The 27,508-nt window shown below is 43.6% G+C and overlaps 1 protein-coding gene across 12 annotated transcripts in view; it reads right to left on the bottom strand.

Annotated features, from left to right (window-relative positions):
- The window catches only part of TLK2 (tousled like kinase 2), a 114,030-nt gene extending 97,524 nt beyond the window's left edge, over nt 1–16,506 (bottom strand). For 3 of the 12 annotated variants that reach the window (XM_045489356.1, XM_045489358.1, XM_045489365.1), the window contains exons 1-2: nt 15,693–15,843; nt 14,117–14,202 (exon numbers count right to left, since the gene is read on the bottom strand). In XM_045489356.1, coding sequence (XP_045345312.1) covers nt 14,117–14,202; nt 15,693–15,828 — 222 coding nt within the window. In that variant the 5' untranslated portion in view covers nt 15,829–15,843. Of the gene's footprint in view, nt 1–14,116; nt 14,206–15,692; nt 15,844–15,983 lie in introns of those variants that run through there. The other 9 variants (XM_045489360.1, XM_045489368.1, XM_045489361.1 and 6 more) reach the window with 5 other exon arrangements.
- Between the last annotated feature and the right edge of the window lie 11,002 nt (nt 16,507–27,508).

The raw sequence follows: 27,508 nt of genomic DNA, 5'->3' as shown, positions 1-27,508 counted from the left end.
TCCATTGATAGACATGTCCAAATCTTTTATATCCTTGATTTTTTTTTTTTTTTGCCTGCTTATTCTATCAATTATTGAGAGGATGTTGCAATGTTCAACTACAATTATGGATTTGTCAATTGCTGCTTTCAGTTGTCAGTTTTTGCTTTGCTCTATTACTGGTGCACAGACATTTCAGACTGCTGGGTCTTCCCAATGAATTGATCCTTTTTTCATTATGATATGTGCTTCATTATCCCTTACAATATTTTCTTTGTTCTGGAGACTCCTTTGTCTAATACAAACATAGCCACTCCAGCCTTCTTAGTGTTTATACAGTATTTTTTTCCATCCTTTTAATTATAAAGATACAGATTAAAAATAAAGTGGGTTTCTTTATAGACAGCATTTGGTGGGTCATATAACAGTGACCTAACCTGACATTCCCTTTTAACTGGAGTGCTAGACCTTTAATTATTTAATATCAATACATGTGTATTTAAATCTGCCACATTACTAATTTTTCTCCTATTTGTCACATCTTGGGGTTTTTTTCCCTTTCCCTTCCTTAAGATTGAGGTGGGGGTACCGGGGTGACTCAGACAGTTAAGCATCCAACTTCGGCTCAGGTCAGGATCTCGCAGTTTGTGAGTTCGAGCCCTGCGTCGGGATCTATGCTGACAGCTCAGAGCCTGGAGCCTGCTTCAGATTCTGTGTCTCCCTCTCTCTCTCTACCCCTCCCCTGCTCAGCCTCTCCCTTTCTCTGTCTCAAAAACAAACATGAAAAAATAATAATAAAACGAACAAATAAATAAATAAAATAAAATAAAACATGGCCTCTCAAGGGAGTGAGGGAAGAATAACAAAAGACTGGGAATTAGTCAAGTCTCCTGCACAGTAACTCTCCATACAACATCTCTAATAACTACTTACATGCTCAAATACTTCTTGTAAAAGACAAATATGTGTTCTAATTTGAGGTAACCAACTGCTATACAGTGTTTTTTAACCCTATTTTGAGTCACAAGACTGTTTAAGAATATATGAAAGCTGCAGAACCCTTACCTCCCAGAAAAGATACATCCATAAATACGTACAAATTTTACCTAAGATACATCCATAAATGTATACAAATTTTACCTACCATTTTACGAGGTTCAAGAACCCTAACACCTGTCCGTGAACTCCTTTGCCACAACTGACTATGAAGAAACCAATGGTTTTATTCAGAGATACAGAACACTGACTTACTTAAAGACAGGTATCAAACTATATTCCTCCTCTCCACAGACAGGAATGTGGCTATAACTACTGAAATTACAAAGGCTCCTTTCCTTTGACCCAGCAATTCCACTTCTAGGGATTTATCCTGTAAACATATATAAACACATGTGAAATGTCATTATGTGCAAGGCTATTCACTATAGCACTACTTATATCAACAAAAGCCTGGGGTACCTGGGTGGTTCAGTCAGTTGGTAAGCATCCAACTCTTGATTTCAGCTCAGATCATGATCTTGCAGTTCCTGAGTTCGAGCTCTGCATCAGGATCCTGCTTGGAATTCTCTCTGCCCCTCTCTCTGCCCCTTCCCAACTTGCGTGCTCTCTCTAAACAAATAAACTTCAAAAACAAATCTTGTCCATTTTAAATGTCCATCAACAGGAAACATGGTTCAGCTGTACAATGGAATTTAAGCAGCCTCTGGAAAAAGGTCTAGGAAGCTCTATGTATCTTATTATAAAATAACTTCTAAGATTTTAAGCACAAAAAGCAAAATATACAATAGTATATATAATATACTTGTCACTGTATTTTTAAAAATTGGAGGGGGCTGGGGCACCTGGGTGGCTTAGTTGGTTAAGCATCCAACTCTTGATTTTGGTTCAGGTCATGATCTCAGTTTGTGGGTTTGAGCTCCACAACAGGCTCTGAGCTGGCAGTACAGAGGCTGCTTGGGATTCTCTTTCTCTTTCCCCCCTTCTCTGCTCATACTTGCTCTCTCTCAAAATAAATAAATAAACTTTAAAAAAAATGGAAGGGGCTAATATAGCAATGTATTTGCACACACACACACACACACACACATATATATATATATATATATATATATATGTATATACACATATATATGTGTGTGTGTATATATATGTATGTATACGTATATATACATATACATACACACTACATATGTGTGTGTGTATATATACGTATATATATGTATATATACATATATATACACACACACACATATATATATATAAAATATATTACATATACAACAAATATATATGATTTGTATCACACCTATCCTATCACATATATAAATAAAAGAAACTGTTAATGGTGGTCTCCAGGGAGGGAAACCAGATGGACATAGGAAAGGTGTCAAAGAGATGTTTCACTGTGTATCTCTGAAATCTTCTGAGCTCTGTACTAACTATATCATACCTAACTGAAATTAAATCTTTAAAAAAGAACCTCTACCCTAGACCCCAAGCAGTTTTGTTAAGCTTCAAAACCAAGCTGTGCTATCATTCTGTGACTTATTCTGTAATAATATTTTATCAGAACTTTTCTTAGATTGTTTACCTGCGGTGTATGTTACGGTGATCTTTCTGAGCAGCACAGAAAAGGTCTCATCTTTTCCACACACAATCTGACTCCTGAGTAAACTACACTCCCTTCTTTGAGGCTCACAGTACCTTCACATCTCTATATTCACCCTCAGCTGTGTGCTATAGACATCTGGGTCCATGTTGGCCTAAGTGCCTCAAGAATATATAGTGCATCTTGCTTTTTTTTTTTTTTTTATAATCCTCCACAACACCTAGACTTAGTACAGACTCAATAGAAGTTGGTTGAACTCCAACTGCTGAAAATTTTGAGCGTTAAAACTTCAATTTAGCTATTATGTCTCTTTTCCTTCATCTTATCCAGATTATCATACAAGCGGGTCAAATGGTTCATAAGAAATTGATGGAATGTTTTGTGTCTTGGTTCTAGCTAGTCAATCATTAACATAACACAGACTGGGTAAGTTGGTTTTGCTTTGATGCTAGTAGCTTCTCCTAAATTTCAACATTAAATCTGTCTGTTAGAGTTAATTAACAGAAGATATCCTGAGCTGGAGGCACCATCTCCTGAGATCAGCCAGCCCTTCAGATTACATTTTAATTCCACAATTGATCCTTAGTATTCCTCTGGAGTCAGGCAAAACAGGAACCATATTAATACCAACTCTGGCAGCAGTTTATGTGATAAAAGTCACATATTTACTCCTTATAGAAGCAAAGTTATCAGTCATTACAGGTCACATCCATTACAACAGATATTAATATCTTATTTTCTTTATGTGGGCAACATTAACAGTCTTCACAGGACCTAATATTTAAGACAATACTGGTTAAAATAAAATTCTACGACACCAAATTTGGATAGATTGCTATTATTGTTCTAAAGCTGGCTAAAATAAAAGGCTACCCTATGTAACTCATCAAATTACACGATGGCTTATTTCTTCAACTTCCTAGGCCAACTGTACTATCTGCAAAAACTGCAAAGAGTATTATTACCAGTTCTTCTATAGATGTTAATGCAATTCCTAAGCTTAGGTTTTTGTAGATGTAAACTAAAAGAAAAAGAATCACCATTTTTGGCTGCCCTTTGTCCATTATAAGAGCTGAAGGGAGGTCAAACTCCAACCAAATAATGAAATTTAATATCATCCAGCCATTTGACTTCTGCCTAGGTACCCAAAAGAAATGAAAGGACTCAAATAGACATTTGTACACCTATGTTCACAGCAGTATTCACACTAGCCAAAAGGAAGAAGCAACCCAAATGTCCAGTGACAGATAAATGGATAAATAAAATGTGGTACGCATAATGGAGTATTATTCAGCTTTAAAAAGGAAGGAGAGTCTGACACATACTACAACATGGATGAACCTTCAGCATACTACGCTAGGTGAGATAAGCCATTCACAAAGAGACAAACACTGTATGACCCCATTTATGTGAGATTTCTAAAGCAGTTAAATTCATAGGAACAGAAAGCAGAATGGTGATTGCTACGGTCTGGGATGAGGAGTAAATGGGGAGTTACTGTTGAATGAGTATAGACTTCGTTTTTGCAAGATGAAGTTTCTTGAGAGAGATGGTGGTGATGGCTGCACAACAAAGTGAATGTCCTTATGGACACTCAAGAATGATTAGAATGGGGGGCACCTGGGTGGCTCAGTTGGTTAAGCGTCCAACTTCAGCTCAGGTCATGATCTCACAGTTTGTGAGTTCGAGCCCCACATCGGGCTCTGTGCTGACAGTTCAGAGCCTGGAGCCTGCTTTGGATTCTGTGCCTCTTTCTCTCTCTGCCCCTCCCCCGTGTGCTCTGTCTCTCTCTGTCTCTCAAAAACAAATAAAAATGTAAAAAAAAAAAAAAAAAATTAAAAAAAAAGAATGATTAGAATGGGGGAGGCTGCTTGAGTGTCTCAGTCAGTTAAGCATCTAACTCCAGCTCATGTCAGGATCTCACAGTTCATGGGCTCAAGTCCCACATCAGACTTTGCACTGACGGTGCAGAGCCTGCTTTGAATTCTGCCTCCCTCTGTCTCTGCCCCTCCCCCACTCACTGGTGCCCACATGTACATTCTCTCAAAAAGAAATAAACATTAAAAAAAATTATTAGAGGGGCACCTGGGTGGCTGAGTCGGTTTAAGTGTCTGACTTCGGCTCAGGTCATGATCTCACGGTTCGTGAGTTTGAGCCCCGCATCCGGGCTCTGTGCTGACGGCTCAGAGCCTGAAGCCTGAAGCCTGCAGCCTGCTTTGGATCCTGTGTCTCTTTCTTTCTCTGCCCTTCCTCCACTCACACTCTGTGTGTGTGTGTGTGTGTGTGTGTGTGTGTGTGTGTGTGTGTGTCAAAAATAAACACTTAAAAATTTTTTTGAAAAATGATTGGAGGGGTGCCTGGGTGGCTCAGTGTCTGACTTTGGCTCAGGTCATGATCTCACGGTTGGTGAGTTCGAGCCCCACATCAGGCTCTATGCTGACAGCTCTAGAGCCTGGAGCCTGCTTCAGATTCTGTGTCTCCCTCTCTCTCATGTTCTCTCTCTCTCTCTCTCAAAAATAAATAAACATTAAAAGAAATGTTTTTAAGTATTTTTTTTTTATTTTTTTTAACGTTTATTTATTTTTGAGACAGAAAGAGACAGAGCATGAACGGGGGAGGGGCAGAGAGAGAGGGAGACACAGAATCGGAAGCAGGCTCCAGGCTCTGAGCCATCAGCCCAGAGCCCGACGCGGGACTCGAACTCACGGACCGCAAGATCTTGACCTGAGATGAAGTCAGACGCTTAACCGACTGAGCCACCCAGGCGCCTCTTTAAGTATTTCTTAAAACAAAAAAGTTATTATCCTGATGAGCAGTGAACAATGTACAGAATTTCTGAATCACTACATTATACACCTGAAACTAATATAACACTGTATGTTAACTATACTGGAACTAAAAACTTAAAAAAAGAAAAAAAAAAAAAGAACAGGGGTGTCTGGGTGGCTCAATCAGTTGAGAGTCCAACTCTTGATTTCAGCTCAGGTCATGATCCCAGGGTCGTGGGGTAGGGCTCCACACTGAGCATGGAGCCTACTTAAGATTCTCTCTCCCTCTGCCCCTCTCCCCTGCTCATGTTCTCTCTCTCTCTCTCTCTCTCTCTCTCTCTCTCTCTAAAGTAAAAATACATAAATAAAAAGAACAGTCCAAATTATAAAACCAGATTTCCCATTAAAGTCGCTGTAAGGGCAAAAAAGTTGACCAAGGGGCAGGCAGGTGCTAAGACAAACGACCCTACAAGAGAAGTTCTGTGGCCCCACACTAAGCCAAAAGACTACTCTCAAATGAACCAAAGAGAATAGAGAAACGGAAAGGTGAACCCCTCTGTAGGGCAAAGTCACCAAATACTCCAGAAATGATTTTTTTTTTTAATATGTCTAAAGTCCAAGGAAGGAATATCTGGAACTAGAAAAAAGTAAAGTTTCCTTCTGGATTAGGGTAACGGGGCAACTGCACTGTAAAAGCTCAAAGAGAATAGCCCAAGAAGCATTTAACATGGCTAACATACTAGGAAGCATAACGTAAACTAATCCAGTCCCATCACATCTAGTAGTAATTAGGGCCAAGTGAAACCTACCACCAAGAGAGACCTAGCAATTTGAGACCCAGACAAGGCCAAGAAGAACAAGACTGACCAAGCCAAATCATCCCTAGACTTAGGGTTGAAATATGAAATCACGGATAATATACCTTATTTATTTCCCTTCTCCTTGCCTTTTTAAATAGTTTTAAGGAATATTTCAATTCAATCTTTATTCACCTAAAAGTAAACAGAGAATAAGAAATAACGCAAGTGACACTAATGGCCAGGAGTGATGACAACACCCCATACAGGAAGGAAGGGAGCAGATGAGAAGTGAAAAATCACAAGGGAGAAACCTAGGTATGGATTCTTTACCTGCTGTGGCACAAGAGTTCATGCACACTTTTTAAGTGTTAAACAGGTTTATAATATCACTGACTGTAAAAAGTCTGGGGTGCCTGGGTAGCTCAGTCAGTTGAGCAACGGACTCTTGATTTCAGCTCGTGTCATGATCCCAAAGTTGTGGCACTGAGCCCCATGTTGGGCTTCATGCTTGGGATATTCTTTCTCTCTCTCTCTCTCTCTCTCTCTCCCCCTCTCTCTGCCCCTTCTCTGTTCATATGTACACATGTGTGCGCTCTCACTCTCATTCTAAAATTAACAAAAGAGGGCACCTGGGAGGCTCAGTGGGTTAAGCAACTGACTCTTGATTTCAGCTCAGGTCATAATCCTGCCCCACATGGAGCTCTGCACCGTGACAGTGCGGAGTCTGCTTAGGATTCTCTCTCTCATTCCCTCTCTCTCTCTCTCTGCCCCTCCCATGTGCACTCTCTCTCAAAATAATAATAAAACTTAAAAAAACTTTTTAAATTAAAAAATGAAATGAGGAATTACTGCACCAAAATCCATGAGAAAACAAAAACTCAGAAAGGTAAGCTCAGATGGGTGGCTCAGTTGGTTAAACTTCTGACTCCTGACTTTGGCTCAGGTCAGGATCTCACAATTGGTGAATTGGAGCCACATCAGGCTCGCATCAGGCTCATGCTGCCTGAAAGTCTCTCTCTCCCTCCTTCTCTGCCCCTCCCCCCACCTGCACACATACTCTTCTCTCTCTCAAAATAAACTTAAAAAAAAAAGAAAAAGAAAAAGAAAGGTAAGTTCAGCACTCAAAATTTACTTCTATTTGAGGGCATTTGCAGATTTAATTCCAAAGAAAAACTTCGAAAATGAGCTATACTTTTAGGAGGCCTGGGGTGTCGGTAGAGAATAAAGTCAAAGCCTGGGACCTCCCCAATGAGGAAAGTCTGAAAAATCCACCCCATACTTTAAACAAGGAGCACAGGGCTACCTTTTCAGGGCAAGAGTGACCCAGAAACAAACCAGCCCTCATGGAAAGTCAATGGATAGGTTTACGCAGATTAGACAAATTTAAAAAGAAAATAAAGAAGCGGAACGTAGGTCAGAAGAAACAACACAGTATTCAGCCCTGGGAAATGATAAAGACCAGCAATACAGAAAACAAGGTAGGAGGCAGTGAAAATACAGTCAGAAGTTCTAACACGTTTAAATAGAGTGCAAGACGACAATGACAGAGGAGACATATGAGGAGACAACAGCTGAGAATATTCTAGAACTGATCAAAATCAGCAATCCATTGATTCAAGAAGCCCAATGAATCCCAAGAGAATAAAAGTACTTCAACCATTCACAAAAATCTGCACATTGATGTTTATAGCAGCTCTATTCATAATTGCTAAAACTTGAAAGCAAACCAGATGTCCTTCAGTAGGTGAATGGATAATAAATTGCGGTACATCTAGACAATGAAATATTATTCAGTGCTGAAAAGAAATGATCTAACAAGCCATGAAAAGCCACGGAGAAAACTTAAGAGGAATATTACAAAGTGAAAGAAGCCAGTGTGAAAAGGCTATATCCTGTGTGATCCAACTATATGGCATTCCAGAAACAATGAAACTATGGAGACAGAAAAAGATCAGTAATTGCTAAAGGCTGGGGAGGGAGGGATAAAGAGCCAGAGCACAGAGGGTTTTTAGGGCAATAGAACTACTATGTATTATGCTATAATAGAGAAATATTGTACATTTGAGCAAACCCATAGAATGTATAACACCAAAAGTGAACCCTAATGTAAACTACAGACTATGGGTGATAATGATGGGTCAAAATCAAGGTGCCTGGGTGGCTCAGTCAGTTGAGTGTTAGACTCACAGTGTGTGAGTTCAAGCCTTTCACTGGGCTCTGCGCTGACAGTGTGGAGCCTGCTTGGGATTCTCTCTCTGCCCCTCGCCCACTCGTGCGCATATGCTCACGAGAGCTCTCTCTTCCTTAAATAGATAATTTTTTAAAAAAACGATGGGGCACCTGTGTGGCTCAGTCGGTTAAGCATCCAACTCTTGGTTTGGGCTCAGGTCATGATCTCATAGTTCATGAGTTCGAGCCCTACACCAGGCTCTCTGCTGTCAGCATGGGGCCTACTTCAGATGCTCTGTTCCCTTCTCTCTGCCCCTCCCCTGCTCATGCACTCATGCTCACTCTCTCTCTCTCAAAAAAATAAACATTTAACAATAATAACTGACAAAACTTTGGAGATGGGGAGACAAAAAGTATTAAATGCTTATTTCTTTATCTTTCATAATAGAAAAATGAATAAATGAAAAAAATCATTTTAAAAGAAGGTAAAAGAGGCATAAGAAAGATTTAAAAAGAAACACAAGGAAGATTTAAGCCTAAATATATGTCATAGCAGTATATGTGGATGAATTAAATCTCCTAAATAAAAGACAAGAATTTCGAGACTGGAGTAAAACAGTAAGCTAGAGCAGACCATGCCTATGGGTGACAACTAACTTTACTTCCATCTTCTCAATACTCTTTTCTAACTCAACAAAGACTTATTCAATGTGTATGATGTGCTGAGCGTTTCAACAGTCATACCTGTTCTCAAGGAGACTAATAGGGGAAACAATGCATGTCATAATAAAAGTAGGTTATCGGGTGCTAATAAAATAATTCAACGAGAATAGTGCAAGTATCTGGAAAAGCTATAAAGACACGTTACGCTCTGAACAGTAAGCTGAAAGTTCATCAGGCAAATAAAAAAGGAAAGGTAAAGGAGACAGCATGAGCCTGTTTGCTAACAGATCAGTCACGGTTTGAGCAGAGCACAGCACTAGGAGAACAGACCACTGGCTGTGAAGTTGAAAAATTAGGGTAGGAGTTTTAATTCAGTCCAACAGTCTATGGGAACCTTTAAAGCAAGGGAATAAAACAATACTGGTATTTTTAGAAATATAACTGGAGACAGTTTACAGAAAGATAAATGGGGTAGGAGAGGCTGGTTATTACAGTTATGAATGAGGAAGGATTGAGAAAGTAGCAGGGAGAGCAGACAAATGCTTGAGAAATTTCAGAGAAAGAAGAGACAGGAGCTGATACTTGGCTAGATGTGAAATGAGAGAATTAAACAAATACGAAGTAAATGAAAGGGAGAAGTCAACATAAAGGCAAACATAACAATAAATTTAACAGTGCCTTAAAATTCAATGGTTTAAGTACAGACTTTCTCTCAGAATTTATGCTTATTAAGCATTGTCTAACTATGTATTAAATGCAAAACACCTAAACATATATTTTTTTAAATTACTGGATTGGTATGTAAAATAGCTAACACTAGCTATCCAAAACTGACACCTTCTAATTGATGCAATTAACTAAATAACAGGAGAAAAAGTTATCAGTTGGTTAAATATCTTTTCAGAAGTTAAATCTGATCATTTAAACGGATCGTGTATCAGAAAAAAATAAAAATATTTTAAATACGCTGATCACGTATCACTCACAAACTTACAAGAGGTAGAAAATGATCACTTTTCTTCAAGACATCAAAAAATCTACTATGTGACACTACTTAAAAATATATGGTCTTACAGCAGGCTCTATAAAGTGAAGGTTCTTGTGTCAGTACAGACCGTCCCACTTTCGTGGATTCTCATTTTGCTCTTCTTTTCAATACCATCCATCACAAACCATATTAATCCTTTTTATTCAATACAACTGAAACTAATAACATTAATCAAAAAAGTAGGTTGCAGTGGGGAATATAAAAAAAAAAATTACACCTTAGACATTTTCTTTGAACTTGAAACATGTAAATGTATATTCTGTTGCAAGTCTTTTGATGCAGCCCTTTTGAGTTACAGATCCACTGACTATAGTCCTGATCTCACACAAACCACACCCATAATGCATCAGCCACAATTTCTAGTTTCAACTTCTTTAAAAGTGAAGCAAGACTTAAGAGATATCTGCCAAGGATCTAAATGAAGAATTCTTCCAGATTACAAAAAAACAAAAATTTATAAACCTTTAGAAGTATCTCCTTATTGGCTCACCTTACAGTTTTTCCATGGCAGTTAACTTAGTTTTCATAGAATCAACAATTCTTACATTTTGCAATTATATTTCATTGGTCTCCAAAATTTTTTACTAAATTATGTAATGATAATACAAGTGCAAATTGTAACAATGTGATCCTTGGTAAGTCCAGAATTCAACCAGCAAGAGCAATGCAGTGGGCATTAGCAGGTCTCACAAAAAGAGAACAGAGGTTTATTAAGACTAGTATCCCTGTTACAAAAGATTTAAATTCACATCACTTTTATTGTATTTGGAACAGTACTTGGCACTTAGTAAGTACCATGTAAGTATTTACTACTATATTAGCATTAAAACTAAACTGGCTACAAGGGCACCTGGCTGGCTCAGTCAGAAGAGCATGAGATTCTTGATCTCGAGGTTGTGAGTTTGAGCCCCACGTTGGGTAGAGAGATTACTTAAATAAAAAAAATAAACTTAAAAAAAAAAAAACTAAACTAGCTATAAATACAGTGCATGCAGGGGTGCAATTCTACCTACTTCACACGGCCTCTGGAATCACAGAGACTACCTGTACTTAAATTGTCAAAATGGGGTGCCCTGCTGGCTCTAAAATGGTGGAGCATATGACTCCTGATCTTGGGGTTGTGAGTTTGAATACAGAGATTACTTAAAAGAATATAATCTTAAAAGAAAAAAGAGAGAGAGAAAGCAGGGTAGGGAATATAAGCTACAATAGGTCCTCACTGAAAACATTTAAATACAAGGTAGAGTCAGTTTCACATAACTAGAAGTGGCTTATCCAGCATAAGGGAGGAGACCTTAAAAAAAGAAGTAGGATAGCTCACATATCAGGTCAACAAGAAATGAAGAAGTAGGTTCACAACCCAATTTAACCTTATCACCTCAAAAATGCTAAAAGGATGGTTACATGCCCTCCTAAAAAAACTGGCAGCTAGATAGAGAAGAAAAACCAACCCTATTTTCTTGGTGTTCATCAGGCTACTTTCCTCTATCATCAACCCACTAGTGACAGAAAACCCCAACCTCTTAAAAATCCACACAATGCATCCCAAGGCACAAAACAAATCCTTCTGGCTTACCAGTCATTAAAAATTAAACACGCTAAAAGAAAGAGAAACTGAATGCATTTAAATGCAACAAAATTTTGTATTTGTGAATTAAAATCCTACCCATAAGAGCAACTTAAACATAAATAATAAATGTGGTGGCTTTTGACCATTTTATTTCAGTCTAAGTTTTGTGATGTAGATCTAACTTGCAGGTGTAAAAAACTTGAAGCGACATAACAAAAGATCTGTTAACAACCAGGAAGTTCAAAGACTGCAGCCACTTAAAACACCCTTGTCCACTAGGAAAGAATCCACAATGGCACTAACTTTCTTCCTTCTATGGACATCAAAAAGTACTGAAAATGTTATGAATAGTTAGGAGAAACTCAAGAGACAGCCCCTGTGGCTGCACCAGTCCCACTAGATGGCACTATCACAGGAAAGTCACTCTCCTCTCCCATTTGGAGCAAGGGCTGAAACTGAAAACTATCAACTCAGTGACATCCTCATTGGGAAATGATGACCCATAATGAGGAATTTAAAGCTAGGAGGCGGAGTTTTTCTCAAAGCACCTTTTCTCCCAGTACATGGCCTCCTCCTCCTCAGTCCCATTTCAAATCAGTGGTCTGAGGGATACAATGTCTTACAGGCAAAAGAAGTTATACAAAATGGATATTTTCTTTTCTTCTTCCTAACTCCAAATTACAGAATATTTACTTGCTTCCCCCCCCCCCAAATTTCTTTGCTATGGGGGAAAAAAAAATCCCTTGCCAGTCCTTGAATAATATTTATTATGATATACTACAGTAAGTATAGTCATAGTACACTAAAAACATCAAAATAACATACAGTTACTGGCATAAAAAACATTTGGATATAAATAAACTTCCTTATATATATACAACAGGAAGAACTTCCTATTAAACAGATTAAGTCTTCTGACACCTTAATTACAAGATTTTAACTTAGACCTGGGCAGCAAGATTCACAAGGTCAATTATCGCCATCACTTATGCTCCACCCCATCAAAAGAGTACTTGGATATAGCTATCACGACCTTAAAAATTGAGGAAAAGAAAGGCATACTAACAACAAAACCCAATGAGTTTAAACTACCATACAATTTGAATACAAACTTACTTTTATTCCATAGGTGACCACTTGAACAGACAGATTTGGATATGAACCTTGTGCTGAATTCCCAAATGAGAAGACACATAATCAATTTAATCCAGAGATCAATTTAATACTCAAACATACTGCTCACTTCCAGTTGAAGCTACTTCTCCTAGATCAGAGAACTTACACTTATACGTGTATCTTCAATATGTGTCAACAGTCAGCATAGCCTTCCCAAAGTGCCCTAAGTGCCACTTTAATCAAAGTGGCCAAAGAAACCAAGAACTACAAAATGTGCAACAAATCCTGTGTTCCCACAGCACCTGGTCACGGTTCTAGCCCAGATGTCACCGAGGTATCATCTCTCTCGCTTCCTCCACAATGGAGGCTTGGAGGCTCTAAGTTGGGGTGTCATTCCTCACACCCTGCACAATGTCCAGTATGCGGTAGACACTCAATTTATCTGTTGAATGAACAAAAACTAACAACCTACTCCAGCTCACCAAAATTATGAGACCCCTCAAAGCAGCCAGTTTTTCCAACTAAACCTTGACAAACACCTTCTTCTTTAAGAAGCTACTGACCAAAGCAGGTCACTAACATTCAGGTCTCCATGAGAAATAAGATTTCTTGAGAAGCATGGAAAGGTATGTATCACGTGAAGTCAAAGATCAAAAATTCACAAGTCTCAAGCCCAATTAATGCAACGATCTTAGAATGGTGAAGCTTTTAAATACAACATCGTAAATATATTTTACATATTGTATTAAAATCATAAGTATATTGTACTAAAACCGTCCTATGAGAGAGCAGAGTGAACTACATAAGGACGCAGAGGAAGCCATAACATTGCTTAATGTAACCACCTGGGGGCTTGATCTTACTTTATGTTCCCTGAACAAAAACAGTGAACAAGAAGGAAAAATAGGAGGAGAGAAAGCAGTCTGGGGGTGCAACCAGGAGGAATCTGCTGAGCTACAGATCTGGAGAACTGACAAACAGCAGAAGCAGATTTTTCAAAACTCTTATCACAGAACTATCCAAAAAACCTACCGTAATGAATCTATGCCAATACCTTTTCATTAAGTTTTTTTTTTTTAATTTAATGACTGAGTTGTTTTGACAAAATATGGCACAAAAGCCAGATACACATCCCATTAGTATCCTTGCAACAAGACCCATGGGAAACCTCTCCTAAATTAGAGGGGAAAGGGATGCATATAGTTCCATTTAGAATCCCTTCAAATGTACCGTGAAGTTAGCGGAATGACTGGTAGGAGCTAAAAGTTCATGGGAACAGGTGAGCCCATCTCCCCTGCAATCTACCAGTATGACCCACCCAAAATGATCATAACTGTTTTCTAAATGTGTTTCCATTTGACTGTGAACAGTGCTCATTATGGTCATTTTACTCACCTTACTAACGCCAACCCCTGTAAACCTGGCCTCTAATAATTCCTGCCGTCGAGGGTCCAGGCTATGCAATTCTTCCATCATTTCTACTGGAAAAGAAAAAGTAGGTTGTGAGACCATAAAAGCTAAAACACGAGGCACCAATTTTTAGTTACAACAAACGTAATTATTTCATTGAATGGTCACATACAGGTAAACCTCAAGTAAATACGGCATACAAGCGATAAACTACAATGTGCTGCATCAAACAGTAATACATTTAAAGTTAAAAAGCTCAGAAGTCCTCTTCGGAGGGCTACTATATCCTTGTCTAGTTCTGATTTTAACAGCAAAAAACCTCAAACCCCTCATATAATCTCAGTAAAAGTTGAACAATGACTAACTTGCAAAACAACGACAAAAATTCCTTCCATCAACCTTTGAATTTAACGAAGTACTTTCGGATATTTGTTTCCCAAACCCACAGGAACTAGTTCTTAAACTAAAAATATGAATCATTAATAATAATTTAAAAATAATGCAGCATGAATCAGAAGCTACAAATAACTTCAAATAACGCTATTATATAGCTCCTTTCTCTGAAGAGCTCACGGTAGCTCATGAAAAAAGGAATTAATTATTTTAAATTTAATAGAGAACCCAGGGTAAAACCATCAACCAGCATTCACTCAGGAAATTAGCAGAGCTCCATAACCATCCCTTTACAAAATCTTTTTCTGACCACTCCCTGGAGCAGTAGGTTTCTCTAGACATCTGCTTTTAGCACTCCTTCCAAGCAGGGAAGGGCAGGAGGACACCATTTTTAAACTCCTTCCACAACCAATAAATGCACAGGCTACTTTCAGCAAATACGTCCATCCATCGCAAGAGATCAACTCTTGCAGAGCCCACTGGAAACCTAATATTACAAGTGGAATAGGAACATATACCATTACACAGAACCCCTTTGAACATATTATTAAACAGCGATTGGAATGATTGGCATGATTTAAAAGTTCACTGAGAACATGAATTAAACATGCTCCTCTGCAATCTAACAACTCCACATTAACTGTAACAACCCCTACCAGTCTTCCAGTTTCATTTCCCTTCCTGGATTGAGAGCCTGGGGCAAAGGGGAATGAAAGGGTGACAAATTAAAGTTTCACCCACACAAACGAGCGCAGGTTAGCGAGGGAATAAGGAAATTCTCGAAAAGGCAGAAAGGCATCTTAAAAAAGAAAAAGAAAGAAAGGAAAAAGGGGACAGAGTGTGCTTCCCCTAAGTGGCCTTCCTCGCGTCTCGCCCTGCCCTAATCAAGGCCGGAATGGCAGAGGTTGCAGCCTCCCTCAAACCCTAGGGTCTCTCAGAACATTTCCTAAACCTCCATCCCCAGGCCTGGCCCAGAAAATGACGCCCCAGCGGTTATTCCATTTAATGTCAACTCATGTTAAGGAAATCTCCACTCTGTCTCATTCCTGCGGGGCCTTGGACTGGGATCCTCCCTGCAGCCCACAGCCGGGAAACAGAACCGATGGGGCCTGGTCCCGGCGCCCCTTGCCTCCCGCCGGCTCCAAACTTTCCCCAACTCCAGGCCCACCTGTCACGGAGGGAGGGCGGGCCGGCTCTCGGGGGTGCCCAGGAGGCTGCCGGGGCCTCCAGCTGCCGGGGCGTCCCCTTCGCCCTGCCGGCCGCCGGCCCCACTCCCAGGCCGGGGCTGCCTGGGCCTCCCCCATCTTCAGCCCGGCCCCTCGGCGACCCGCAGCCCTCGGGGAGCCCCTCCCGCCTCAGCGCCGAGGAGCTGCGGCCCGGCCCCCGGGTGGGCCCGGGCCGCAGCCTCCTCAGCTGAGGGGGGTCCCCCGGACGGTTAATGCCCCAGGCCCGGCGCCCTCCCCCGCCCGGGGCTCAGCCTCTCACCTGCCGCCGCCGCCGCTCCACGCTCCTCCCGGGAGGGGCCCCGACCCGACCCGGCCGCCGACCGCTCCGCTCTCCCCCTGGGCAGGCCCGGGGCGGAGCCGGGGCCTCTCCTGAGCGCCGCAACCCCCCGCCCGGGCAGCCGCCGCCGGCGCCGGGCTCCACGAGAGGGCGGGCGGGGGAGGGGGGCCGCGGAGGCCGCAGATCCCCGGGCTCGCGTACAGAGCCAGGCGCCCGACGCGGGCCCGGGCCCGGGCGGCCGCGGGGGGCGCGGGACCGGCCTCCTGGCGCCGGACAAAGGCCAAGGGAGGCGCAGGAGGGCCCAGGCCGGGCCGGGAGGTGGGGGCCCGCTCGGCTGGGGGCCACTCGGGTGCGGCGCGGAGGGCGGGGGGGTCGGAACCGCTGGTGCCCAGGACCCGCCTCCGGCCCCTTAATCCGGATCGGTTCGGTCCGGATTAGTAGTGATCGGTGTAAACACACTAGTGAAACCGCGTGTTTCCTCGCGAGATTTGCACGGCTGGGAGGCAGGGGGGGGTCCTGGGGGGGTGGGGGAAGAGCCGACAGTGGGGGAGGAGGGGGAGGGGACGAGGAAGGTGGGGGGGTCCCCGCTGCCCCGGCGCCCCGCCTCCTCCAATCAGCGGCCAGGCTGGCGGGCAGGGGTTAACCAGGGGACCCCGCGCCGGCGGAGGAGGCCGCCGCCTCGCCGGGCGGCTGAGGGCGGGCGCACGGGCGGCGCCGGCGACTGGCCGCCCCGAACCCGACCCGGGCCGGAGTCCCGGAGCCCCCGCCGCCCTCAGCGTGTAAGTGGTCCCCGCCCGCGGGACCGGCCCGGCCGAGGCGGCTGAGCCGGCGCCCTGGGCCGTGGACCGGCGCTGGAGGGGCCTCGCCGCCTGGGCCAGGCGCTCCCAGATCCGCTTCAACGAACCCCGCGCCCGCCTAGTCCCTCGTCTCCACGAGTTTGGGTGAGAAGTGGGCTTGCTCTGCCCAGGGATGGATTTTAGTGGAAGAAAGCCCGAGAGCCGGCGGACCCCGCCCGAACTTCCTCGGAGACGCCCAGTTAGTGAGTTCGCTGTGCCCACCGTGTTGGCTTCTCGCACGCCCCGCCACTCTCCAAAGGGACTTTCCGGCTCCCCAGACCCACACTGGCCGCCCTGGAAAGCGGACAGCACTTTCCCTCCACATACCTGGCTGGCAGAGGGCGCCTCTAGGGACAAAAGGTGCCCTGGGATCAAAGCTGAACCCCCCACCCCTGCCAGGATGCTGCCCTCCGGAAGGGGGGGGGGGGCGCTACCCCAAAGGGACTCCCCGGGCACCCAGGGGGAGGTTCCATTTCAACCTCTGATTAAACAAAACAAAAAAAACACGGCCCTCCTGGTACTTAGCGGGACCTGAGTGTAAGTACTAGAATGGAAAAAAAAGGCCTGCCCTTCACAGAAATGTCTACTGAGGAATGAGAACTAGGAAGGGGTGCGTTCCTGCGCACAGTAGCCCCAGCAGCAAAGAGGGCTTCCTGCACAGGAAAAGGCTCCCACTCTGATCACCCAGCACCAAAGAAAAGAAGCACATTCTCCACCGACTTCTAGGAGCCAGGACACTGCAATGCCAATACCCGACTTTGTATTTTCCTCTAACACTTCCTTGGTCAGACGTCTGAAGATGATTTAAGGAATACAAGTGAATCACAAGGGGGAAAGTTAAAACAATGAACAACAGCCTTGAACTTTTCCAGGGGGTCCGCAGTTACTTCAAGTGGAGTTTTGCCTTTTTTTCCTTACTAGTTTTTTCTTATTTCTTGCTATATTAACAGAACACAGACCTGCTGAAAGGGCAAACGGCTGCGGTTTACTTTTTGTTAGTTGTGTGACCTTCCAAACCCTTGGGCAAATTAAGGCACTGTGGGAAAAAAATCCATTAAACCAAGCGTCACCTTGCCCCTGATCCCAGCCAGGTTGGAAAGTGCACACACATATTTCCAAAGATAACAGTGTTTGAAGGGGAGGGGGAGATCCAGTGGGGGGCAGAGGGTAGGGAAAAAAGGTCAAGGTGGAGGGCTATCCAGAGAGCAGGAGAACCAAGGGACGCATATTATACATGTGACTTGTCTTCCACTCCAACACAGAAGACCAGCAAATTGCGTTCTAATGAATAATCAGGAAAGTAACTCCTTAAATGACACTGAAATGTCTTAAGTGGGGAGAAAAGAGTTTAAGAGAAAGAGCACTGGACAGAGAGCTGAGTTCTAGCCTTGCTGATCCACAGACAAGCCACATGGACCTGTTACCTAACCTTTTCAAGCTTTGCCAACCTCATCCATGAAGGAGTCCTTTCCAGACCTAAAATGCTATGATTCCATTTTTTGAAGTAATTATTTAGAATAATCATTGGAATACAGGGAAAGATGTTATTTTAGTTTCACTTTTCCAAGTGTGTTTTCTCAGCATGCCAGAGAACTTCCACTGCCACAGGCCTGTTCACAGCCACGCTCTAGATTTAACACTCATCCCAGTAGGAATTGCTTATAGGGGTTTAATGAATTTGCTTACCACAAAGATTGGGTGCTTCTATTTATAAGCATCATATACAAGAAGATATCAAATATCAACAGCAAGGGAAAATAACCTTACCCTTTCCCGGAGTAAGATGGGCAATTTTTTTAAGTTTATTTAGAGAGAGAATGAGTGAGGGGGTGGGAGGGGCAGAGAGAGGGAGAGAGAATCCCAAGCAGGCCCTGCACACCAAGCAAGCACAGAGCCCAACGTGGAACTGGAATCCACAAACAGGTCAGGATCTGAGCCAAAACCAAGAGTCAGATGCTTAACCAACAGCCACCCAGGCACCCCCAGATGGGCAATTTTAAAATTGTCCAATGGTTCCTCTCACAATGTGATTGAACCTTTGGTTCATGAATCAATGTGTTTAAAGTATGTTTGCTCACATGGTAACTTTCTCAGACTCAGCTTGTCACGGACTGGCAAATGGTGACATGCCCCATGCAAAGGCCCACTAGCTGTGGGCAAATAGATCCAAATAGAAGCTGTCCACATTGTGCAAGCTGCTCCTTCCTATCTTCAGGGGAATGTAGGACAGCTCCTCCAGGTTTATGTTCATAGTCACAAAGAAGAACACGGAGCTGGCTGGACATGCCTCAGACTAGTTCTGATCCTCCCCAAGGAGTGCTCTGCAAACCTCAGTAGGTTAATACGCTTTAAAGGGAAGAGATGTACATTGGTCCTTGGGAAGTTCTCGCTTAAAGCTAAGTGGAATCCATTGGGGCACCTGCGTGGCTCAGTTAAGTGGCTGACTCTTGATTTGGGCTCAGGCCATGGGTCTTGCAGTTTGTGAGTTCAAGCCCTGTGGAGGACTCTGTGCTGACACTGCGCAGCCTGTTTGGGATTCTCTCTCTGCACCTCCCTGCCTCTCTCTCTCTCTCTCTCTCTCTCTCTCAAGATAAATAAATAAACTTAAAAAAAACCCTAAATGGAATCCGTTATTTCAGTACTACTTGGAGCCTAAAATGTGTAATATGCATATGGCAATCTCCAGGAGGGGGATGGAGGTTTTCGGCACGTTCCCATTTAATTTTGGAATCATCACTGTTTTTTGTTGATTGGTTGGTTCACTGTAGCCATGGAAAAGGTGTTCTGAGGAAGACACTGGGGGAAACTAGTTTTAACTTCCTTTTGCTCTTGGCCTATACCACACTAATGATTGTCCGGCATCTCCTTGAATGTTTCATAATATCCACCATCTGCAGCAAAAAGATCCTGGCATATTTTACTGAGCAGGTTGACAGTGAGTCTTAGTGTGATTGCACCTTTTCTAAAAGGAGCCTGCAGTGGGGTGGCAAAGAGGACATAGTTATTAGTCAAGATCCTTGATTTTAATCTGTCTTGCCTCTTACCAGCTGTATGGCCTTAAGCAAGATATTTAACTTCTCCATACCTTTAGCTTATCCATAAAATGGTGTTAAAATAAAATCTCCCAGGACTGTTGGAGGATTAAATGAGATAATATATATATGCCTGATAGAGTAATCCCTGAATAAATGATTGCCGAACTCCACATTTCTGCAAAGGGTTTATGTACATTTGTCATTAGATTGGTTTAGAGGCACACAGTTTAACTTTGGGAACCAGGCTGCCAATGCACTGAGTTGTTTAGGTGTGCTGTTTCATAACAGAAAAAGGGAAAAAAAAAAAAAGACTTAATGTCTTTTTAATGAAGCATTATGTTTGTTGTGGGGGAGTGGTGTAGGGAGTAGAGAAAAACAAAAGTTGCCTGCTTGGTCTCTTTATGTTGTTTTCCCCCACCCCTAAGAACTGAGGGTTTCTCATCCTCTGAAGAAATACGGAATTTCATGCAGGCAATATTTCCACTATAGATTGCACTAGGCAGGACAGTATACAACTCTAAAGTATTTGTGACTGGACAGAGCTAGGTTCTGATCCTGTCTCTTCACCTCTGGGTTCCCCATCTGAAAACTGGCTAGCACATCTAACTCCATGAGTTGCTTTAATTAAAATTGAAACAGTGATGGGGCGCCTGGGTGGCTCAGTCGGTTGAGCGTCCGACTTCAGCTCAGGTCATGATCTCGCGGTCCACGGGTTCGAGCCCCGTGTCGGGCTCTGTGCTGACAGCTCAGAGCCTGGAGCCTGCTTCAGATTCTGTGTCTCCTCTCTCTGCACCTCCCCTGCTCACACTCTCTCTCTCTCAAAAATAAACATCAAAAAAATTTTTTAAAAAAATTGAAACAGTGATGGAAAATGTCATAACCATGCTGGACGGGACATACAATAGGCATTTAGTCAACATTATTTCCCCTCTCCTCCCCATTCCTAACAATGGAAAAGAGTCTGGTTGCCATGAACATGCACTACAGATTTTAAAAATTCAGATCTTGTCCTTCATAAGACTCTCTGCCAGTCACTCTCCTATCTCTGTTTGACATGTCCTCCTACTGACTGGCTTGCTCCACAAACCCCTCTTGAGCAGATGCCCTTGACACCATTTGCTTTATTTATCATGTCCTGCATTCTTCCCCCTCCGCCCCCCCCCCAGCCTCCTGAGGGTGCAACAATATTCTTATTCTCCTAAAGAGTATCTCCTTTCTCTAAGTTCCTCTTCCAACTCCATCCCCAAATGTTATTTTTTTAATAATTCCCTTTTCCCTGCATTGTGTGTTCCTTCTTCCCAGCAGCTGCAATGCAAGATAGACAAATAGAGGAGTGAAAGAGAGTAAAGGCCACTGACATGTAGCCAGCCCCCTCCCCTTAGCTGTTGAATCCCCCATACTGGTCTTTCTCAGAAAACTTCAAGACAGGAAACAACAGCAAACACACGATATTTTTGGAAACGGACAAAGTATATTTTTAAAATCTCTGTTCTTCAGGGATGGGTAGATGGCTCAGTCAGTAGAGCATGTGACTCTTGATCTCGGGTTGTGAGTTCAAGCCCCCATGTTGGAGGTGGAGCCTACTTTAAAAAATAACTATAGGGGCGCCTGGGTGGCTCAGTCGGTTAGGCATCCGACTTCGGCTCAGGTCATGATCTCACGGTTCATGAGTTCGAGCCCCGCGTCGGGCTCTGTGCTGACAGCTCGGAAGCCTGGAGCCTGCTTTGGATTCTGTGTCTCCCTCGCTCTCTGCCCCTCCCCCACTCACGCTTTGTCTCCCTCCATCTCTCAAAAATGAATAAACGTTAAAAAAAGTTAAAAAAAAAAACTATAAAAATAAATAAACAAAACTCTGCTAAAATCTCAGTTCTCCTGTGTTTTTTTTTTTTTCTTGTAAATATAGGTCTTTAAAGTTTATTTTTATACAACCCAACATGGGGCTCAAACTCACAACCCTGAGATCAAGAGTCAGACGCTCCACTGACTGAGTGAGCCAGGCATCCCTCTTCTGTTGGCTTTTTATATTAGGCTTAAGTAATTAACCTTCTGACACAGTGACACAGGTCATGAGGGAAAGGGGGCCCAAGCCCCATGCCCATATGAAAAAAAGGGGATCACTCAGCAAGGGGCAGGACGCTTGGGGATGGTCAGCCGTGAAAGGCAAGTCAGAAGATGAGCGTGTTTTTGTATAGCCTCTGAGTTAAGAATGAACTTTACATTTTTAAATGGTTGAAAGAAAATAAAAAGAGGCATAGTATGGCACATGAAAATTACATAAAACTCTAATTTTGGCATCCATAAATAAAGTTTCATTAGAACACAGCCACACTAATCCTTTACATGTTTGTCTGTGGCTGCCCTTGCACCACAAAAACAAAACTCGACAATCATGACAGGCCAGTAAAACCCGAAGCATTTACTATATGGTCCTTTACAGAAAATGTGTGTCTACCTTGGCTCCGGGCCTAGGGTTTCTCAATTTGTACTAAGCCTTGACCGTTTTGCAAAAACGCAGGTTCTGATTTAAGAAGTCTGGGATGGGGCCTGAGATTCTGCATTTCCAGTGGCTCTCAGGTGATGCTATTGCTGCTGCTCTGTAGACCGTCCTGAGCATCAAGGCCTTGAAAGGCTTGTCTGTTACATCAATTTTTGTGAATGATTTCTAAGTAAGCAAATCTTAGAAAACATGAAAACTTGGAGTGCAACCCATAATAACCTCAAACAGACTTTCCACATTTCGTTCCATTGTTTTGGCATCATGTGACAGCCTGAAGGATGTGGAAATGGATTTGCCAGCAACCTCACTGAGGCCAAAGGGATGGGGGCCCCAACACTCCTGTTATGTGAGGCTCCCTTTTTTTTTTTTTTAATTTTTTTTTTTTAACGTTTATTTCTTTTTGAGACAGAGACAGAGCATGAAGGGGGGAGGGTCAGAGAGAGGGAGACACAGAATCTGAAACAGGCTCCAGGCTCTGAGCTGTCAGCACAGAGCCCGATGCGGGGCTCGAACTCACGGACCGCGAGATCATGACCTGAGCCGAAGTCGGCCGCTTAACCGACTGAGCCACCCAAGGCGCCCCGAGACTCCCTTTTATTTGTCCTAAACTTATCATCCCAGCTACAGAAAGGTCATCTTTCTAGGTGTTCCAGAACTTGAGAAAGAGGTCTGAGTTGACCTTATCCAAATTATTCTTGATTTTTCTAATTTGTGGCAAATTAGAGCTAAGAGCCTCTCTTAGCTCTTCCTTCAGTGACCAGCGTTCTCAGACCCTTGGAGAAACAGCCTGGGTTCAAATCTAGCCCTTCTATATACATGTTCTGAGACCTAGAGACACATAAGCTCTCGTGCCTCAAATTCCCTACCTGAGCAACAGAGATGATGTTTGCAAAGCACGTGGTATGCCACACTGGATTTGTGCAAGCATCTCAAAATGTCACATATCCCAGGGCACCTGGATGGCTCAGTCGGTTAAGCGTCCGACTTCAGCTCAGGTCATGATCTCATGGTTCCTGATCTCGAGCCCCACGTCGGACTCTGTGCTGACAGCTCAGAGCCTGGAGTCTGCTTCAGTTTCTGTATCTCTCTCTCTCTCTGCCCCTCCCCCACTTGCTCATGTGCACACGCACTCTCTCAAATAAATAAAACATTAAAAAAAAAAAAGTCACATACCCAAACCTGTTCCTCCCCCTAGCTGACTTGTTTTAGCAAATGTCAATTCCATTCTTTACAATCTAGACCAGAAAGCTTGGAATTATCCTCTTCCAATTTTACCCCCAGCTCTTTCATTCCAGCCTGTCTGCTCCCACTTCAGAGCCTCTGTACTTACTGTCCCTCCACCTGGAATGCTCTCCATCAGATGCCTAACTGGCGTTGGCCATGTGTTTTGACATCACCTGAAGTGCGTCCTATCTTCTGTGTACATTTGATAATGATACGGAGCTGGCAAGTAGCTGCCTTTCCATGACAGAGTGAGAAGAGCCTCCCACCTCTTCCAAGGGACAACCATTACAGGCTTTTGAGTAGAAGAAGTGAGGAGGGTATTTTAAAAAGAAGAGCATAGCCCCAAATCAAATGCTTGCTCTCATGTCCATGCCACTTGGAGAAACAGACAATAAACACGTGACTATGTCAAGGGTTATGACTGCTGTGGGGAGAAAGCAGGAAACATGAATAGAGCACCAGGCCCTGGTGGCAGTGTAGATGCTACTTTCTATAGGGAGGTAGGTCAAAGACAGCCTTTCTTCGATAACATGCCATCTGAGCAGGTGCCTAAATGAAATGAAGGTACAAACTCCGTCACTGTCTAGGGGAAGAGCCTTCCAGGAAGACAGAACAGTGAATGAAAATGCCCTGGGCCCACAAACTCGCAGGCCTATTTTGTCAAAGAGTGTTTCTGGGCTTTCTGGGCTCTGCGTGATACAGTGAGAGAGATGCCTGCCGCAGAGCAGAGCACACGGGCAGACCACAGGTGCAGCAAGGTTCTGCTACAACAGGGTACTCAATGCTGTAGCGAGTTTCAGCAGTTTTGAGGCTGTGTTTAATGTCTGATCCCAAAGGACAGGGATTATAACAAAAAGCACTTATTGAGCATTTATAGGGCAGGCACTAGAATAGGAGCATGTTCATTATCACATTTAATCCTTTCAATCTTGAGGGAGGCCCACCATACAGACAAGGAGAAAGTGCAGGAGAGGTATGAAGTCCCCAGCCAGCTCACAGGCAGCTGAAGGGGAATCCTCCCAGAGAACGTCTGGCTCCAGAGCCAGGGCAGTTCGCCACCTGTGCCACTGGGTCTGGGTGGCAGCAGGTGGGCTGAGTGCCCAGTTCTGCCCCTCCTGGCCTGCCCCAGGTTCCACCTGCTCTTTTAGTTTGGTTCAGTTAACTCTAACTTTCCTTCACCTCATTCTGGTTTCTTGTTTCATTGCCCCATATTCATTGTGTGCCACGTCTTTCCTTAGCTGGCAGCTAGTTCTCATTTCCTTTGAAAGTTCACACCCAGGCAGGTGGTTACTCAGGTAAGACTCTTATCAAATTCATCAGCACCCAGAATCTGGTTCAGGTCCCTTGCTTCAGAGTTCATCTAGCTCAGGAAGAATGTAATCAAAACACTGAGAGAATGGGACACACCCATGATGTCACTTCACTCATTTTAAAAGGAGAACGTGACTGCCAAGCAGGGGCGTTTGACCAGCAGACTCTCCTCACAGAAAAGCTACTCAGGAAGGTAGACCGCCCCAGGAGGTGGCTCAGTGAGCCAGGGGAATGAGTGGGCTAATCTTACCGGCTCCACCTGTCAAGCTGTGTTCAGCTGCTGTTCTCAATTCCTCAAGACAGGACATGGTCTTCTAAAAGGTCAGAGCATTGGTCTGTCCCTGTCCTGAAATTACACCAAAGCCCTGCTTTTTAGACTCCTCTCTTGGATGCTGGGTGGGCAGATCACAGCTCTTCTGAAACCACAAGCAACGTAGAGGCTTACATTTTCTTAGACATTTGGATCGCCCATTTTTAGCCAACTCTGCTTCTTTGTAGGTGGCTGATCTCATCCTACACTTGTTGAATCTTCCAAGTCTTGTTCTCAGGGTTTTGCAGGTATCTTGGTGAGGCCTCAGGTTTTAGGCTCTGCTCTATTTATTAGCATAAGACTTTAGGAGGTGCCTGGGTGGGTCAGTCAGTTGAGTGTCTGACTCTTGTTTTCAGCTCAAGTCATGATCCCAGGGGGATCGAGCCCCAAGTCAGGCTCTATGCTCAGCATGCTGAAGATCCTCTCTCTCGCTCCTTCTGCCCCTCTCCCCCACTTGCATGCGCTCTAAAATAAAAAATAAAAAAAGGATTCTCTCTCTCTCTCCCTCTGTCCCTCTCCCCTGCTCTCGCTCTAAATAAATAAAAATAAAACCTACTCTTAAAAAAAAAGACTTTAGGAAAGTTACTTCAATGTCCTCATCTATCAAACTGAGAGCTAACACCTGTCTTCCTCCCCAGCTTTCTCAAGCATTAAGCCTGTTAACACAACAAAACTTTTTGAGAATTAGAAAAAAAAAAAAAAAAGTATGTAAATAAAAATTGAAATGACTTTTCTTTTCCTTTTTTTAAAAATGAGCAGCAGGCAAAAGTTTATTAGAGTATAAGATTCGAAAGGAAGAACAGTATGAAAACTCTCTTTACAGAGAGCGGGCATTCAAAAGTGAATGCCCCTAAAAATGAAATTATTTTTCAAGGCAAGACCTCCCAATATCAACAGTTGCACCAGGGAAAGAGAAAGTGACATCAGAGCTGGCCCCAGAAACCCGCACACAATCCACAGCCTGTACTGTCTACCCAGCAGCCCCGTGTCCATTATTGATGGGAGCGTGGTTCTATCTGGTCCAAGAACCACTGCCCTAAAAAATACTTAATATCTCGACTTGAAGCCATCCACAGACTAGGGATATTGTTTGCCTGGTCTCCCATTGTTCTTCCCTAAATCCAGATTTTGGTGCAGAGTAAGTGCAATGCTGTGAAAGGAATACAAGACACAGTCATAAGACCTGGTTCAAAAGTCAGCTGTGCCTATCAGTGAGGCTCAGCCAAGAGTCACTCCCCGGACTGAGCTCCTGGCTGCTCCCCGTCTGTAAAAGGGCTGCTCAGATGACCTGCCCTCAGAACGGCTGTGAGGCCACGACGTGGTGGCCCACGTTAAGAGAGACTAGCATGAAGGTTGGCATGTAGCAGATACTCCAAAGATGCTTGCTAATATTTTTTCCAAAGAAGCTTGTTTAAAACAATAAAAACATCAGTCACGGCAACTGATTTGACAAGAGAAAACAGTCTATCATTAATCTCCTCAAAATGCTAGCTTTCTTCTGAGGTTTTAACTTTTGCCTGATATCCCAAGCTCTTTTGTTTGTTTGTTAAGAATGTTTTTTTGTCTTCCTAATCTAACAAAATATTTGGAAGCCAGAATAGATAACTGTGTGTACGAGGGGGGACTTCTTGGTCACTATTTTAGCCACCAAGACAATGGTGTGTTAGCCCCCAGGTTACTTAAGATGTTACTTCTGTTCTGAGGTTCGGTCACCAGCTTCAACGCTGCAAGGATATCACATGGTAACAGGCTCCCCAGTCTGACTGCGAACTTGAAATCTTATTGACCCATCCATGCCACTCCTGTGTCAAAGCACGAACACCCTGATAGGTGCCTTTCTCCTCTCACACAGACGCAAGACTCACCTGACAAACAAGCCTTCTTCCCGGGGGAACCCTTACACAAACCCCCACATTGACAACCAAGAGCTGAGCTAAGGCCCCGAGGCCTGGGTTTGGGTTCGTAGGGAAGGGGTGGGGGCTGGGAGGCCTCAGGTGTTCGTGCCTCCAGAAAGCTGGCATCACACCTGGCACTGATGCTGCATTTCTGTGCTGCCCTGTTGGGCTCGTGCAGGTGGGGAGCTGGCCTGGGCCCTCGTGGGCCTTCCACGGCCTCCCCTCCCCTCACCGGGCTCCCCAGCACAGCCCACCCCTAGGTAGTAGGCTTGGGTTTGATTCTCCAGCTCCTGCTGGTCTGTCTCCTCCACCAGAAAAAGAGAAGTGTGTGTGTTATGTTAACAGATTCCTGTGGAGTGTCCCCTTGTCCACT

Source organism: Leopardus geoffroyi, chromosome E1, assembly GCF_018350155.1.
Source record: "Leopardus geoffroyi isolate Oge1 chromosome E1, O.geoffroyi_Oge1_pat1.0, whole genome shotgun sequence".
Lineage (NCBI taxonomy): Eukaryota > Metazoa > Chordata > Mammalia > Carnivora > Felidae > Leopardus > Leopardus geoffroyi.
The sequence above is the reverse complement of the archived record's forward strand: the minus strand, read 5'-3'. Positions and strand labels throughout refer to the sequence as shown.